Below are 17,724 nucleotides of genomic sequence, written 5' to 3'. Positions count from 1 at the left end.
TCCTAGGAAGGTGGACCTCGAAGTTATGTTACGTGGAAGATCATGTTGTTTAGTTGGTGCATGTTAATGTTATACTTGACAAGATGTTACACACATAACTATACAACAGACCTAATAATGTTACATATGTTACTGCTATATTACTGGTAACACGACGTTACATCTGTTATAGCAGTAGTACGGATGAGACGATGTTACATATAGGTACAGTACTGTAAGATGTTACGTATGTTATAACGATAGGACTGTAATGCTTTGTTACAAACGTTATGGCTAGAGTACTGTAGGTCCATAGCTAGATATGTTATAGGTATGGCATTTAGATGACTGTGAGTTATGACTTTCCCCTCTCTCTTCTCTCTTCCATCATGGACTGATACACAGCTGCTAACTTCGCCCCCGTAATTCGGTTCTCTTATTTCAGGTACACTTTGTATTGCATTCCTTTTTACCTCCTCTATCACATTTACATCATCTGTTCAATAGGGATGACCAAATTGGTGATACGAGTAACTAATGTCTCTCGTCTTTACTTCATTATTTCTTTGTCCATGTGTATATGTATGTAACTGATCAATCAGTATCATGCTGCACTGATCACTGAGTATCATGCAGCACTGATCACTGAGTATCATGCTGCACTGATCACTGAGTATCATGCAGCACTGATCACTGAGTATCATGCTGCACTGGTCACTGAGTATCATGCTGCACTGGTCACTGAGTATCATGCAGCACTGGTCACTGAGTATCATGCAGCACTGGTCACTGAGTATCATGCAGCACTGGTCACTGAGTATCATGCAGCACTGGTCACTGAGTATCATGCAGCACTGGTCAGTGAGTATCATGCTGCACTGGTCACTGAGTATCATGCTGCACTGGTCACTGAGTATCATGCAGCACAGGTCACTGAGTATCATGCAGCACTGGTCACTGAGTATCATGCAGCACTGGTCACTGAGTATCATGCAGCACTGGTCACTGAGTATCATGCAGCACTGGTCACTGAGTAACATGCTGCACTGATCACTGAGTATCATGCAGCACTGGTCACTGAGTATCATGCTGCACTGGTCACTGAGTATCATGCTGCACTGGTCACTGAGTATCATGCAGCACAGGTCACTGAGTATCATGCAGCACTGGTCACTGAGTATCATGCTGCACTGGTCACTGAGTATCATGCAGCACTGATCACTGAGTATCACGCCTCACTCTCTGAGAGCACTTAACATCTTGAAGTGGTCGCAGATGCCGACCTTAGCAGCTCGGCCCCTCCTCGTCCTCCTCCTCCTCCACACTCACGCCGTCAGAGAGATCCTCGTAGCACGGGGAAGACTACCTCCTTAAAAGACTGACTTAAAATTCTGCCGCTACTGCTGCTAATTTCCTCCGTGTTGGGGGAAGGTGTTATGGGGAGGAATCCCTCCCTCCCTGTGGATCTCTAAGACGTGGGTGAAGGCCATGGTTGGAGCTAGAAGCTGGTTTACTGCTAACACCCACCCACCCACCCACCTCCTCCCTTTTCCCCCAGCACTGTTAGATTTGCCGTGGTGGTGATTGGTGGTGATGGTGGTGGTGGTGGTGGTGATGGTGGTGGTGGTGGTGGTGAGAGCTTGTTAGAAGCGATAGTTTAGACGAAGATGGGTCGTTAGTGGTATGTGAGGTAGATGGTGTCCTCCTCGTTAGCTTGTTAGAGGTGTCAGTAGTGGTGCTTTGTAGTTTGTAGTTTGTCATTAGTGCTGGTGGACGCTGAGGAAGTGTACGGAGGGGGACATGAGGAAGTGTACGGAGGGATGTGAGGAAGCGTACGGATGAGACATGAAGAAGTGTAAGGAGGGGACGTGAGGATGTGTACGGAGGGGACGTGAGGAAGTGTACTGGAGGGACGTGAGGGAGTGTACGGAGGGACGTGAGGGAGTGTACGGAGGAGGAAGAGGAGCTCCACGTAACTCTGAAGGATTTAAGTACTTCTGTGACTGAGATATGAGGATATAGAGCTAGGGGGTTTACGGGTATTTACAACCCTCCCTCCTTTATATGCACAACGGTGGTGGTGCCAATAAGACTCAAGCTTACAAACATAAACGCTCAACAAACATACGAATACATATATGCACCTACGTACACCAACGTACACACACACACACACACACACACACACACACACACTCTCTCTCTCTCTCTCTCTCTCTCTCTCTCTCTCTCTCTCTCTCTCTCTCTCTCTCTCTCTCTCTCTCACACACACACACACACACACACACACACACACACACACACATGTGCGCCTGAAGCACCCTCTCACGTCCCACATCCTCTCACAAGGCTCTGAAATAATTAGAAAACAACGTATCCCTCCAAAAATATATTTAAGAAAATTCATATAAAATTGTTGGTCGAGCCTTCTGCTGGAAATTAGGCAATATCCGGCCTCATGTGGAGCAGGGGGGGAGAACAATTTGACCTCAAAGGATAACAATTTCCTCCTCGTTTGTGTTGTTAGTGGATAAAAACATTAGGGCGACCAACTTTTGAGGCAATAGTTTGTTTCCCAACTCCATATTACATCTAGTGTGACGCAGAGGATGTTATAGGTGTTTGTGTGAGGGGTCGTGGGTCCACCAACGACTCCGTGGGGAGGTCGTTGTCTCAAACAGAGTATGAGATAGCGATGTTTCGAACGCTGTTTCATTCGCTGTCTCGGGTGTGGGTGTGTGTGTGTGTGTGTGTGTGTGTGTGTTGCTAACGCTATTCCGTATTGGTGTAATTGCTACAGCGTTTTCAACTTGTTATTCTGCTTCATTGTTTCAGTTCTGTAGCTCAGCTTAAGTCTTCCGCTTTATGTTTGTCTCATTTGCTTTTGATGTACAGTTTTGGATGTTCTCAGTGATCGATGCCGTGGTTTGCCGTATCGGTGACTGTTTCATTTCGTTGCTTCATGCTAGTGGTTTCTTTGCTTCACTCACTGCTTCATTCTATTGTCTCACACATTTTGATGACATTATGGTACAGTAGCATTTCAGGCAGAAACTCTCCCATTCTTGTGAAGCTTTCTGAAGGTCTCGTTGTTTCATTTACTCTCTCATTCTGTTCTGAAGCTTTCCTTTTCCTTCTTTTTTTTCTCAGGTTATCTTATTCATTATCTTTGATAAATCATTTTACCGTTTTACTCATTCCTTTATTTGACTTCCGTGGATATCTAAGTTCCCTCCTTCAGCGGACACTCTGGTCCATATTTCGCAGCCAGTGTCCGTAGATATTGCATGGATGGCTTCAGTTGCCATTCATTATGCTATATGGTTCGGCCCATTAACAGCACGTCGCTACCCGTATACCCCATTGTTCCCATTCATTCTTTTCAATTCGATGTCCCAGACAGACCCACTGCTCGTTATTTCAGTGAACATTTAAGGTTAATGCCCAAGTGTTTAACACATCATGCAAACTCTTTCGGTCTGCGATGAGAGCGGTAGATTGGTGCATACGTCTCCAGACCGCTTCAAAACGGGCGGTTCATTGGACCCCAGAAGCCTACCATGTTGGATATGGAGCCACGCGTCGCCAGTGTGGATCTCTGATGTTTATGTTGAATTGTCAGCCAGAGGAAGAAATCTATACGCCCTTGACATGGCGCCATCGTACGAGAACACTCTAGAACGCAAGGAAAGAGCGGGATACAAAGAAAAGGATGCCAGTGACCAGCAACTAGCTCCTTACTGCAGTCCTTAATACCTATTGTATCCTCAAGCGAAAAAAAGAGATAAGGAAATACTATAAGCCACAGAGTGCTCCCGTCACACACACACACACACACTTTTCCTAAATGATTCTCGCCTCTGGTAGCGTATAGGAGACGGGCATTGTAACCCCATCATCTTACTGGATGGTTATGACAACCTTTCTCAATTGACCAATGGTTTCCTTCGATCCTCGACATGACACGGGATGAATTGCCTGTAGACAGCTGACAGTAGCACCGCCGTCTGCTACCTTCTTGTTAATTGGTGTGCGCCGCTGGTACGGTCGTTATGTGAACGCTCGGGACACCACTTAGAATTATAAGTGAACTTTTGATAAGTGTGATGTCTCACTGACATAACAAAGTCTGTTGATACTTTAGGATGCTCTGGTTACAGGTTTCATTTGACATAACCTATGGTTCATGAATACTGTAATCACACTGTAATCACGGTACAGTCATAGTGTAATCACACTGATATTATACAGTAATCATACTAGGCTATAGGTTACTCTTACCCTTGACTTTATTATCCCTTGAGTGTGACGACTTACACCACCCTTGAGCACAAAGGTACGACCCTTGAGCACAAAGGTACGACCCTTGGGTATAATAACAGCCCTACCTCTGACCTGGCCCTCAAGGTCATTCTGGATATCTAGGTTGCTGCGTTGAATCTACCTCCACAACGAGGCACAGGGACTTCCTACCCAGAGGTGAAAGAGAGAGACACAGAGGAGAGTGTCTCCACCCTTCATCCACCCTCCTCCCTCTTCGGCTTAAGTTCTGCAGTTGACTTAGCTGATCCACTTGCCTGTTCGTTGCTGGTAATGTTGTACCGTCTGAGCAGCTCGTATATACGTATATATAGACTATCAAAAAACATCATATTCTTTATACGTTTTACGTGTATTGAACACAAATAAAGACTAAAAGAAACACAAGATGTATAACCAACAAAGGTGTCAGGAGATATAGGTGCAGAACAGACCTCGAACTCCCGCAGGAAGCACTTGAACTGAATAACTGAAAAGTTCCGTAGGGAATAAAGCCAGATTTTCACTCTACCTCTGGCCCAGACGTTCGGGTTTGCATCATGCACATGGCGCGCTTCAAACCCGCGTGCTCGCTCGCCACCCCAGCAGAAACGCAGGCCTTCGTCAGTAGTGTCCTTCACCTAAGAGGTTGTGAATGTAAAGAGGGAAAGTAGATTTCTTTATGATTATCAGCACTCCATTTACGGGGCTCATGTAGCTTCGAGGGTGCGCTACAACCAGCAGCAAGGAGATAATGGACTCCTTCAGAGAGAGAATTTCCTTGGCGAGGCAGTCGTACAGCCTTGCTGAAGGCGACCCGTCGCCCGCGGTGGAACCACAAACAACCGAGAGTCCGGTAACACCAGATTTTATCCATGCAGATGAAATAGGGATTTTTTTTCTTCTTCATTTCTCTGTGCCGGGCAAAAAATAAGTCTAAAATTCCTCGAAACTGATTTGCTTGGAATGGTGGTCTTCTTGAGGTCTTTTGACGCCAAGAGCTCGCGGACCATCAGACAGGAGGAGGAAAAACTTTGAGGACATCCTGGTACCATCGCGTGAAGGATATTACCAGCCGCTTCATAGAAAAAAAAAAAAAAAATTCCCCCTCTCCTCCTTGCTAAGGTAATTCGTCCTTTTCCTACTGGAATGATTGGATTTTTCCCCCACCTGGACGTAATGTTCCAGTTTCCTGGAGCGGATCTCTCCCTCATTACTGGAACCACTTGCATAGTTTTTCCTCTCCTCCTACATACACTCATCAGCCAATATATGTTTAAATCATCGTCTTCCGTGACCTCAGCGATTCGATTTACAAGTTTCCTTCGCATCCAGTTCGTAGATAGTAAACCAATGTTTAGTATATATCTATCAGGTGTTCTTAGAAGCTCCTCCTTCTGCAGCGACTGCAGGAGGAGGAGGCGGCAGCGACGGGAGCAGAGAGGCTGAGCTCCCTCAGCCATCTGCACACTGACGTCACACTCAGACTCGCAGAAGTTAACATCTTACTGAGGAGATTCCTGTTGGTCCTACACCCATGATGCAGAGCAGAAGGCTGCTGCTATCCGAAGAAGAACCTCGCAAGTTAAGGCAAATTATGGGTGGCGACATACGACCTTCGTTGCGTAAACAGTTCGTTTCCTGACGGAGTTACACGGTTTGAGATACGCGGCGGTGATGGGAGCGATGGGGGCGCTTGTGGGGCACGTGGTGGTGAGGGGGTTGAGGTGGTAAGGGGAGTGGGTGGAATGTTGGGGAGTGTAGTGGTGATGGGGAGTTGGGGAGCGAGATGATGGGGAAGCTTGGTGAAGAGGAAATCGGAGTGGTGGAGAGTGGGGCCGTGGGGGAGCTGGGTGATGAGTGGTGGGGAGTGAGGTTGTAGGGGAGTTGGGTGATGAGGGGAGTGGAGTGGTAGAGGAAGGTGGTTGGTGGGGATACGGCATTGTAGTGCTTCAAAAGCACAGTAGTAGGGAACGAGTGAGATTTTGAATGAGATAAAAAGAATTACGTTTTTGCACTATCAGATCTAATCAGGTCCCCGCTTTCACATTCCAAGATGTTGGCACAGAGCGGGATGAAGAATGGAAATATGTTCGGTGCGAGAAAAAGAATGAGAATCTGAGTGAGGTAGGTAAAGGAAGGTGAGCTGAAGTGTGTTGAGTAGAAGCGTTGGCTGCAGGAATGAAAAGAATTAAGACGGTGGAAAAATTAAGAGCATTAATAGAGAGAAGAGGAAAGCGGGAAGGTGATAAAACAGAACTATAACGTATAATGATGTTGAGATGAAACGGTCGATCCACCATGAATAACTACGATGAAACGACTGGAAAATTAACTGTACACAAAACACAGAAAATCAGGGAATCTAAAGGAGGAAAGTTTGATAAGCAAAGCTTTATGCCACACCTTATCGAATGTTTAAAGAGATGTCGAGAGCCATAGGAAGGATTACCTAAAATCCTAAAGGGTGGAGGAACAGAGGCGAATGACAAGGAAAAAGCAGGTCACCATTAGTCCTTCTGCTAGGGAAGTGTTACGGGTGATCTGAAAAAAATGGGAATGCAATTCCAAAGGTTGAAGAAAGTTATCTATACATTCAAGATCATCATGAAACCACTGTCAAGCTGGGTCACAAAAGTGATATGTAACCACTGGAAAGTTAATGTTAACCAGTGGAAGGTTAACGTTCAACCCTCCTCAGTGGTGGGCATAAAATCAATATGCTCTCTGAGGATGGCTGATGGTATACCCTTCCCACTGGGGATATCAGATCAATATACCCCCCTGGGGAGGAAGAAGACCTGATGTCCAACCTTCCCACTGGGGATATCAGATCAATATACCCCCCTGGGGAGGAAGAAGACCTGATGTCCAACCTTCCCACTGGGGATATCAGATCAATATACCCCCCTGGGGAGGAAGAAGACCTGATGTCCAACCTTCCCACTGGGGATATCAGATCAATATACCCCCCTGGGGAGGAAGAAGACCTGATGTCCAACCTTCCCACTGGGGATATCAGATCAATATACCCCCCCTGGGGAGGAAGAAGACCTGATGTCCAACCTTCCCACTGGGGTATAATGAGTTCTGTGGACTGCGATGCCCATAGCAAAACCTCAGAAAAGAATAATGAACGATAATTTGAATCGTGTTCGTCGCCATGCTGTAATCATGGAAGTCTGCCATGTTATAAACACGGACATGTGCTATGTTGTATTCGTGTACGTCTACTGTGTTAGAAATGTGTGCTTGCCTTGTTATTAACATGTATATGTGCTGTGTTGTATTCGTGTACGTCTACTGTGTTAGAAACGTGTATGTCTGCCATGTTATAAAGACGTACATGTGCTATGTTGTATTCGTGTACGTCTGCCATGTTAGAAACGTGTACGTCTGCCATGTTATAAAACACGTATATATGCCATATCATAGACATGTAAATCTGCCAAGGTATCATCTTGTCTACGTCACAATTCTTGAAGAAAACGCTTGACTGACTCCGTGTGTGTGTGTGTGTGTGTGTGTGTGTGTGTGTGTGTGTGTGTGTGTGTGTGTTTTGTACATTTTAAGCTGTCGCACGGAGGCTCGATCTGTGACACTTCACCATCGCACTCCATTTGTATATTCATACAACACTCCGGCAGAGGAAGCCGGAGAGAGAGAGAGAGAGAGTGAGATGGAGTGTGAGTGAAGATGATGAGGAAGAAGAGAAGGAAAGAAGAGAATGAGGAGGAGGAGGAGGAGGATGAAGAGGAGGAAGAGAGAAGGAGAAGGAAGCGATGACACACCCCTGCTCCTCCCTCGTCTTCAAAGGACATTGTATAAACAGCATGCGAATGATCCTCGTCAGCATATCCTTACCAGGTGCAACACTCGACTCTGGATCTTTTGTTTACATTGAGCTCATGCGACGTTTTAACGCGCTATTTCTCGGTTGATCGCCGCTCCTTCCAATACCTGGGGTTCCGGGGGCGGCGCCCCTGCCTCCTCCTACCCCAAGGCCTCGCGACACAACACGGAGCTAAGGCGATTGGATTATTGAAGAGTCCCGGGAAGACACGGTCGGCTTTGAAGACTTTCTTTTAGAGGCAAATTTGGTGTTATGATAGGTGGTGACAGGCGTGGATGTGGGGAGCAGGCGTGCCTGTGTGTGTGTGTGTGTGTGTGTGTGTGTGTGTGTGTGTGTATGTGTGTGTGTGTGTGTATGTGTGTGTGTGTGTAGGTCCCAGGTTGCGATGGGGCGTGTGTGCGTGCGTGGGTACAATGTTTGCATCATGCGTGTACATCTGTATTTCCCGTGTGTGTGTGTGGGTGTGGGTGTGTGTGTGTGTGTGTGTGTGTGTGTGTGTGTGTGTGTGTGTAGGTCCCAGGTTGCGATGGGGCGTGTGTGTGTGTGTGCGTGTGTGGGTACAATGGTATGCATCATGCGTGTACATCTGTATTTCCCGTGTGTCTGTGCGTCTGTCCGTACCAGCGTGTATGCCTGGATATGCTCTTGACTTTGCCTCCGACATGTGTATGAGAATCTGTCTGTCTGTCTGTCTGTGGTTGTGACACCTTAAGGTACATAAGGAGAATATATATGGCAAAATATGGCGTCTCTATACCACCAACCTTAAGTGATTAAGCCATTTTATCCTGTTGGCTTAAGTAAGTCGAGTGACAAGAAGGATATTCCATTTTTCAAAGGGATTTCTCGTCATCCACTTCTACATCTTCTACATCAGGATATCTTTTCAGTCACTTGCCGATATGCCACCCTTAACACCTGCTGTACAATGTTGTTAGGTAAAGAAGACCAAATCATTACTTTTTGAAAGATCATAAATGGTTAATCTTCTTGACGAAGAAAAGATGAAAGAACAGAATGTTTGTGCTGAGGGCATTTGTGTTAGAGATTATCAAAGGTGTCCTGATGGAAGAAGGGTTAATCACTGGCGTGATGTGTGAGTGTAAGCGCTTAACAAGACTCATGTGAGCGTATTAACTATCTCAGTATTTTTGAGCACAGCTTAGCATCCATGTCACGGTGCAGTAATACACGATATTACCCTTATGTACACACAGCACAGAAATTTCTTTACACTAGTGAACGATAGGTCTCAGAATGATCACCTGTTAACTGTTAGAGGTTGTCATGCTCTCAGATTTTTTCGTCCTTATGTCATATTATGTCACCTTGAAAGTGTGAAGATAATTTTTGTGCTGTGTGTACATAAACTCTATTTTTACATGATAAGATGTGGCGATAGATAACGAATATTTTGTACAGATAAACTTGACAATGTTCAATGTTAAGTTAACCCTAGGTCAAGCCAGGTCATTACTCTTGAGTTGGTGAATGACACCTGGGTCGAGCTGGGGTGACCCCTCACTTAAAGCCAAGTCACTTCGAGCCGGTCAGTGGCTCCTGGAGAAAGCCAGATCACACTGAGGATTAACGTAGCATTGGTGATGTGTTAGCCAGGATCAATGTAGTTTTGGTAGGGGTGTAAGCCAGGGGTAGTGCCGTGATAGTGGGGTGTAAGCCACAGGTGATTTAGCATGGATAAAGCCAGATGGGTTAATGGAGCAGACATCCGAATAAAAGCTCCATTAACTTGATAGCGAATGACTTACTTATTATCAGTTGATTAATTAATATTTTCCCCAGGTAATGATGTAGTGTTTAGCAATTTTGTTTACCCTCCAGGGTTGAAGTGTCTCTTGATCTATTCGTATGTGTCTCTACTGACGTGTATCTCTCATGCTAGATAGCAGGGGGAGATAGAGAGGTGTATATGAGGCGTGAGTGTACAGATAGGAGGAGAAGGGTCTATGTGTTGCAAGGAACTGTGTCTTATACTCGTCCTCAAGGCTCCACATACTTTGAAAGTGTGTTGTTTACCGCATCGCCCCATCAAGGTTGATGTTGTCTGAGCCCCATCAGTCACCCATAAGTCAAAGATAAACCTTTTCATTCTGTCATACAAGGGAAGAGGAGCACACACCCAGTCAGTCAAGGAGGGAACAAAATGAAACACATGAGATAAACTACACAGAATTTTATTGTTGAAAAGCTACAGTGTCCTTGAGCTGGACACTCCTCCTTTTTGTGGGGCTGGTTGGGGGGGTGGGGAACGTACGTACACGACGACGGAGACGTACATAGCTATGTCTTACGAAGCCTTTACACTGTACACGTCTAAGCTTTTAGAAGGGGAGGGTGGGGGGTGGGCGGGATTAGGGAAAGGGGAAAGGGGGGGCCCTCGTCACACCCTGCTTCATACTGGCCCTCTAATACTGACCCTTACCATCAGGGTCAATAATTGTCATTTTACTGCTTAATTCGACTTCAGTACTACACGGGTTTTAGGGCCCACAGCCGCGTGAGGCATTGAGTGTTGTATAGCCTTTTGTTGACAAGTGGTAATGATCTTAAGATCATTTTTTTTGTGTGACTGGGTCATTTAAACGACTCGTTGATCACAACATTCATCGGAAAATGAGTTTAACTCGTTTACATTTTTGGAACAGGTCTTTATCTATTTTTCTTTTTTTGAGGTGTATGATGTTTGACGTATATGGCTCTCTTAGTCCAGCAGACGCACTGTTATCCTCACAGGAACTCAGATCCCTAAGATTGTTATTTAGGTGGGCAGGCAAAAAATTATTAGATTGAAACGCGCCTGAAGGAATCATTGTCATCAAATGTTATTATTCTGAAAGTCAGCGAAAGTTTCCAAAACACGAAGATAACATTTCCATTTTCGAACAATTTTTCTTTTCTTCGTTTGAAAATTTGTGAGTGGGTTAACATTCAATGATCATTTGTAACTTAATATTTTTTTCGATATTTTTTTTTTTGCCCAGTTGCTTAAGGTGACGATATTATCTTGTTTACTGCCTTAGTGTTCTCCCTACGAAGCCTTAGTGAACTCCCTACGAAGCCTTAGTGAACTCCCTACGAAGCAATAATGTTCTTCAGAAGCCTTAATGTTCTCCCTACGAGGCCCCAGGGTTCTCACTCCTAAGCCTTAGTGTTCTCCCTTCGAAGCCTAATGGTTCTCCTTCAGAAGTCTTAGAACGTTCTCCCTTTGAAGGTTCTACAGTTGTTGCCATAACCGCTCGCAAAGCATATATGTAGCAATATCGAGGTGACATGAGCCTCCGACATGGGTTGATGCAAAACATATTCTCATCTTGTGGATAGTCAGGTGGGCCAATTACATCACCCCTTTGTGCCGACTGGTTCAATGTAACTCCTATTTCTTTCTCTCTGAGTCCCACTCGATGGTCGCCACACACACACGCACACACACACACACACACACACACACACACACACACACACACACACACACATACACAGCCGCGAGAGCTGCTATCATACCTTCTCACAGCCGTGGTGGGAGTGGGCGCAGACAACCCAAGCGATGCCCCTTGGTTCTAACCATTACTGGCGATCGTCGCAGCCTTTTGGAAAACTGGGACTTCGATGTCATCGCTGCAGCAGCTCATAAGAACGAGATATAACGTCGAAGATAACTCACGAGTCATAGATGATTCACTTATGATAAAAGTAATTGCTGCTAACATTAAATTATCGAGTGATTCATTGCGTTAGGTGGATTACTGATGACCGCTATGATAACCAGCCTGACGAAGGAGGTAACGAGGTAATGGTCTTCAAGAAAGATAAGATGGTAGTGTTGTGCGGGAAGGTTGCGCTCGAATTTTGAGCTGTGGGTCCTGCAAAGGGCGTGAACTTCCACCCCACAATGACCTCCTCCAGGGGAGTGAATTTCCCCAACACAGTGAACGCCTCCAGGGGTGTGAACTACCCCCACACAATGACCCATTCATTAACCCATTCATCGCTGGTAACATCGCCTATCCTGACGGAGAGGGAGATTTTCCACGATCGTCTGAAGTTCTTACTTCGTCAGGCAATAGACTAAGGCAACTCCTATGAAACGCCCGTTACTGTCATGTCCTTTTTTTCCATGCCCTTCGATCACGTGCGTCTGCGTCCCATTTAGGCTTTTGAATCCACGGCATTCGCAGAGGTTTTATCTAAGGCTGTGTGCCATCGTGTACAGCAGACTCTGCGTCTTAAGTCCACATCGTGTAATGTCTGAGAGCCTTATCGCTGTATCCGGAGAGAGTCGCAGTCAAATCAACGTTCGCAATATAGACCATTTACAACCGTCTCTCAGAACCGTAGTATATCCGTTGATCGTAATGTGCGACCGGCCCCGTGGCCACTTGTACAAATGACGACATCCAAAGAAAAACGCTTGGATTCCACATACACTATACCCTGTTTGTCTTTTACATTGAATATAAATACTCTATAAAAACAACTACATCATACTTATACATCCAGGTAGATTCAGTAGTCCAGGGCCTGGCCCACAACAGCCACTGGTGACGCCCAGGTCACACGTGTGTGTGTGTCTGTGGGTTTACCAGGGGGTTCTACTGAATGCCATATAAAACACGACAGAGATCTCCTCTTCGCTCACAGAGGGGCAAGTTAACTCTTACTCTACTATATACATTTTATTGTTCTCCTCTCTCTATATACAGGTAACATAAAGGTACATTTGTTTTGAGTCGATAAAATCTAAGGAAATAAAGCTGAAGGTGAAGAAGCAGATTGGGTATTTCTCCCTATCACTCTCGGCTGCCGATGGGGAGATGTTTGCAGCCTCTTCTGTATGACTTAAGGACAGACCTGGCTGCCACTTGACTCATGGTCGGACTTGACCTCAAGGAAACTGACATGACTTAGCATGTGGTCAGACGTCTAAAACAACCCTATACAAGTGGCTCTGCAATAAGAGAAGTGGAGTCGCTATAACTTTGGGGATATATGTTGAACGTTTTCGCAATGTCTTTTGGGGAATTTTTGGACTATTGATGATTCGTCACAAAATAAAAGGAAATATGTTGAAAATGTTTGACAGAAGGACACATCTGTGACAGGAGAAGGTCCTGGGTATCTTGGTGAGGGGAGGTAAAACTCAGCTTTGGGAGGTGAGGCTCAGGGTAGGAGGTTTGAGGTTAAGTGGACGTGGGACTTGAGTCTCGAAGGGGGCCATAGCCGGGGCAATGGAAACTGAAAGAAGGGTTCGCCTTGCTCTGCTCCTCATGGTTTTGCGTAGCGGGTTAGGGTAGATATCACGATTGTACCTGAGGCCCCATAACCCTCTCCCAATCAGTAGCACGGTGGCGTCTCCTGCCGTCCTCCCAGTCACAAAGGAGGATGGTGGAATGCCTGAAGGGGGACCTAAGTCCACCTGCTGTTGATACCAGCGGTGTATATACGATCCAGGTCCTACGTCTTGATAACCACTCACACTGACCTAGTGAAGGCCTATGTGTTAGGCCGTCCGTCCGCTACGCTACCACTGAGGCTTGGGCAACTGAAGAACTAGACAGCCACTTATTGATCACACCGCCATCTGAAGCGGCGAACACTCTCCTCGAAAGATTTAAAAATACCAGGAAATAACTTCAGACCAGAATCTCAAGAATGAAATCGGATCCCGAGAAGATCCTGCCTGAACTAAACATGTTTAAGGTAGATTATTTTGGCTTCACGATTCACAGTCGAGCCACCTGTAGGACGGGATGATGTCCACCTTCACAATGGTGAGGAGTCTCTAGCTGACCCCTTCACACACCCAACCTCACCAAGATCTCACCTCCGCCCTTGTGGGTCAACCCACTTCAGCATACGTCTAAATCCAAATCTTTACCCTGCTGCTCTCCTCCTACCCACTTCAACACTGTTCACTGTACAGTGAGTAAGAGGGATTTCACTTATTTTAGACTTATCATCCATAGATTTATCCCTGACTATCATCTTTAGATCTGCTCTTCACATTTATAAATCTGTCCTTTTACCATCATCTCAGATCACCATTGTCATCATCACTCGTTCTGCTGAGAGATGAGGAACAGATCATCGTACACTAACATTTGCCATCCGCTCCTCCCTAGCCATCTGCCCTTCCCCCCCAACTGATGACTGAAACTAGACAGGTATTCCCCGTAGGGTGTGACCGATTCACAGCTCCTCCTCAGACACTCACAACTAGTCCCCTGGAGAAGCACATATCATCAAATGGTTCTTTAGAGCTGCACTGGGACATCAAACAAGACAGAGGAAAATGAACAGAGAAGTAGAGGGATGGAACGATACAGATTAGCCTCCATCATTTCTTGAGACGAAGTTCTAATATATTTCTAGCTTTCGAAATCAAATGCTAAGCTGCTAAGCTTCGCATGGGTTTCACATCTGCGACGCTACGCTATGGGCGCCGCCCTCCATACACTTCGCTCCTCAAATCCCCATTGACTCGGTCCAAATTGTCTAGCACAGAGGAGACACGACGGGAGCAAAGCGTACACATCTAAGACCCACGGGGCGCTCTTCAGATGCGTCTCCACTTGGCTCCACAGTATAGCAGTACGTCCATATTGTCACACATTAAACTTAGTCCGCGACGCTAACATTTGGCACAAGAATGTTATTGGTTTCCTCCACACTACTAGATCACCGTCGCTACTAGAGTCACTGTTGTAAGCTATGAGGACAGACTATACGTAACAGGTTCTTGATTTTGTATTGGAGGACAGTGAAGCTAAGTCGTGTTGATGCCCAAGAGGACCTCGATCCTAACGTAGGCAGGGTAGAGGACGACTCAGTCGACGTTGATCCTGTTCTGAGTGGGGTTGGAAGTGGGATTATCGAAGTGGTGTAGTACCCAGACGATCGCCTCGCCACTTTGTCTGAAGTGGGTGTCTGACGACTTACAGATCGGCTGGCTCTGGACTGGAGTGGAATGGGTAGACTGTAGGAAGGGACTCAGACGAGGGTGGAGGTCTTGACGAGGCTCTCCAAGTGCTCCTTGGCCCGCAGTCTAAGGGCGACGATGGAAGACGAGCGGAGGTCGTCTTCAGGAGCCACGGGAGGCGAGGCTCGATCCGACATGGGCGCAGGCAGGGGCGGGGACACTGGCAGCGGGGGCGTGGTGAAAGCCGGCGGGGCTGACGACGTGGTGATGGTGGGCGGGGGAGGCGGACCCACGCCCATGGCGGAGGAGGTGGGCGGGGTGAGGTAGGACGGGTAGGTGGCGTGTGGGTGGGTGAGGAAGCCAGGGAGGGAGGGCACGGTGCCGCCCATGCCGGTGAGGCCTCCGTGGATGGAGGGCATGGCGCCTTGCAGGCTGGGCAGCGCCGGCAGGCCGGGCAGGAGGGGCGGGAAGAAGTGGTCCAGTGGGCCAGGGGGACCTGACGGGCGGTGCAGCAGACCCATGGATTGCTCGTGGAGCCGCAGCTGAGCCTGTTCCATCTTCTCCTGACGACGCCACTTGGCGCGACGGTTCTGGAACCACACCTGCCGGAGGAGTCGAGATTAGAACCGGGTTCAGTGTGACACCTCTCAAGACCATAGAAAATTGGACACAGTTTTGCCCTTAAGAATAAAGATTGTGGATAAAAAAAAGGTTAATATAACTCAGATTTAAATGGGACAAAGGGATACTGTAATTCCGATCTACATGGAACAAAAGGTTAATGTAATTTTGATCCACATGGAACAAAGGGATAAAGTAATTCCCATCTAAATGGTGGAAAAGGTTAATGTAATTCCGATCTAAATGGAATAAAAGGTTAATGTAATTCCGATCTAAATGGAACAAAACTAACTAAAAACCTTCAAATGTAATTAGAATAAATCCCCTACCTTAACATAGCATTGTCCCAGCAACGTTAGATCAGATAAAGACCAAAATCGCATAACCCAGTTTGCATTTCCAACAGCCATAATACTCTCGAGATGCGACATTGTTCATATTTTTCCCTCACAATGTTACTTGAACAGAGGCGATGGTGGTGACTGGTGTTAGCGTCACGGGAGTCACGGTACATTGTCCTGTGACGCTATCGTAACACCGACGCCCCCTGTGGTCAGGTAACACCGCAGGCGTGACGTGCCGTTACGACTTCGTTATTGCTACATCACGACTTCTTTGCACTCAGGGGTAAACGGGAGTGGGGTCAGATTTTTCAGTAAGATTTTTTTTAATTAGGGTTAAAATGGGGTTAAAATCAGGTCCAAACATCAGTACAAGTGATCATACTCGAAGAAATTTTTCAGTTTCCAAACTATACTCAAAAGAAGTGCAACTCCGATTTCTATAATCCTGTACTACGTTTTCTATATGCCATTTTTTTCATAATGTTAGGGAGACCTAAATTATAATATTTTCTTAATCATCCATGAATCCATGACAGGTTTCCTGCTTGAAAAGTAAATTTATCATTTCTTTCACCTTTTCGGGGAAATACTGTTGCATTTCAAGTTAGGCACCAGCAAATGTATGTTCAGTCATGACAGTTTCTCTCTTTCAATATATAGTTTTCCCATCTAAAATAGTTACCCTTTTATCGACCATCGACGAAGAGCGGATGAACGGCTAGGTCAGCTGTAGTCCAACTGCCCTGTCTAGGAATCGAACCCTGGCGAACCTACGTGTGATTATAATGACGCACGGAAGAAAACGGAAACCAGGGGTGTGGACGACCTGACTCTTAACAACAGAAAACGAAGACTGTGTATCCCTCATCCCCACAGGAGTTCTTAGCTAATTCCCGTGGCTGTACAGGAACCTTCAGAACCACAGAATGGGAAGAGTATTCTCCACTTTAAGTCCGGGTGGCGGAGGGAATGTTAGTAGTTTTCAGAGTAATATATCTACCCGGACACCACCACGCTGGCGCCTCGTTTCCCCCAACACCCCAGCCCTCAACCCCAGAAGGGCAGCCCTTAAACCCCCCCAGGCCAAGCTGGGCTCGGCCCCACCCCAGACTAAGCCACAGTACCTACCTGATGGGGTGGATTTTGCCTGTCTCATCACCTCCCTTCTTTAATGCCGTAGATATTTTTCTCTCTTTCGAGTCTACTTTGTTCAGTTGTCTATGCGAGAAGTTGTGAGTCCTGTGAGTTTCACAAAAGCGCCAGGAAACTCACTCACAAGGTTTTGAGTCTTGATGTCCTGTTTACCGTTCTTCGTTATACACCAGGAACAACAGACAGTCCGACGTTGGTCTTGTGATCTGTCATACCTTCTTCAGGGCTGTGACGCCCCAGGTACACACTACCCTCCTGGCCGCTAGGGCTGGGTTCACAAGCTACTGTCTGAAACTATATTTACGTGACGGAGAAACATTTTCGATTGTACGGACATTAAGCAAGTGTAAGTGTCTCGTATTCCATCTCTTATATTCATCAAACTGTGCTTTCCTCTGTGAGACAGAGTCTCGAGGTGAATCCTAACTAGAGACATCTGAAACAGATGGGGAAATGACATCGCTGCAGCGCATCGATGGCTTCATCATAGTACATGTTCCTTTCCACAGAGGTTTAGTGTAGTTGATGGACGGTATTCA

The 17,724-nt window shown here is 46.3% G+C and overlaps 2 protein-coding genes across 4 annotated transcripts in view; one reads left to right on the top strand and one right to left on the bottom strand.

Annotated features, from left to right (window-relative positions):
* Nucleotides 1–17,724, top strand: part of LOC139753708 (chaperone protein DnaJ-like) — a 294,700-nt gene that overhangs the window by 80,422 nt on the left and 196,554 nt on the right. The gene's annotated exons all lie outside the window — the stretch shown is intronic.
* LOC139753707 (uncharacterized) overlaps nt 12,811–17,724 on the bottom strand; it is a 76,946-nt gene continuing 72,032 nt past the window's right edge. Inside the window, exon 3 of the mRNA XM_071670431.1 lies at nt 12,811–15,670. Within this exon, the coding sequence (XP_071526532.1) occupies nt 15,140–15,670 (531 nt within the window). The 3' untranslated portion in view covers nt 12,811–15,139. The remainder of the gene's footprint in view (nt 15,671–17,724) is intronic.

The sequence above is a fragment of the Panulirus ornatus genome, chromosome 15 (genome assembly GCF_036320965.1).
Source record: "Panulirus ornatus isolate Po-2019 chromosome 15, ASM3632096v1, whole genome shotgun sequence".
NCBI classification, from domain to species: Eukaryota; Metazoa; Arthropoda; class Malacostraca; order Decapoda; family Palinuridae; genus Panulirus; species Panulirus ornatus.
Note: the sequence above shows the minus strand (reverse complement) of the source record. Positions and strands in the feature narration are given on the sequence as shown.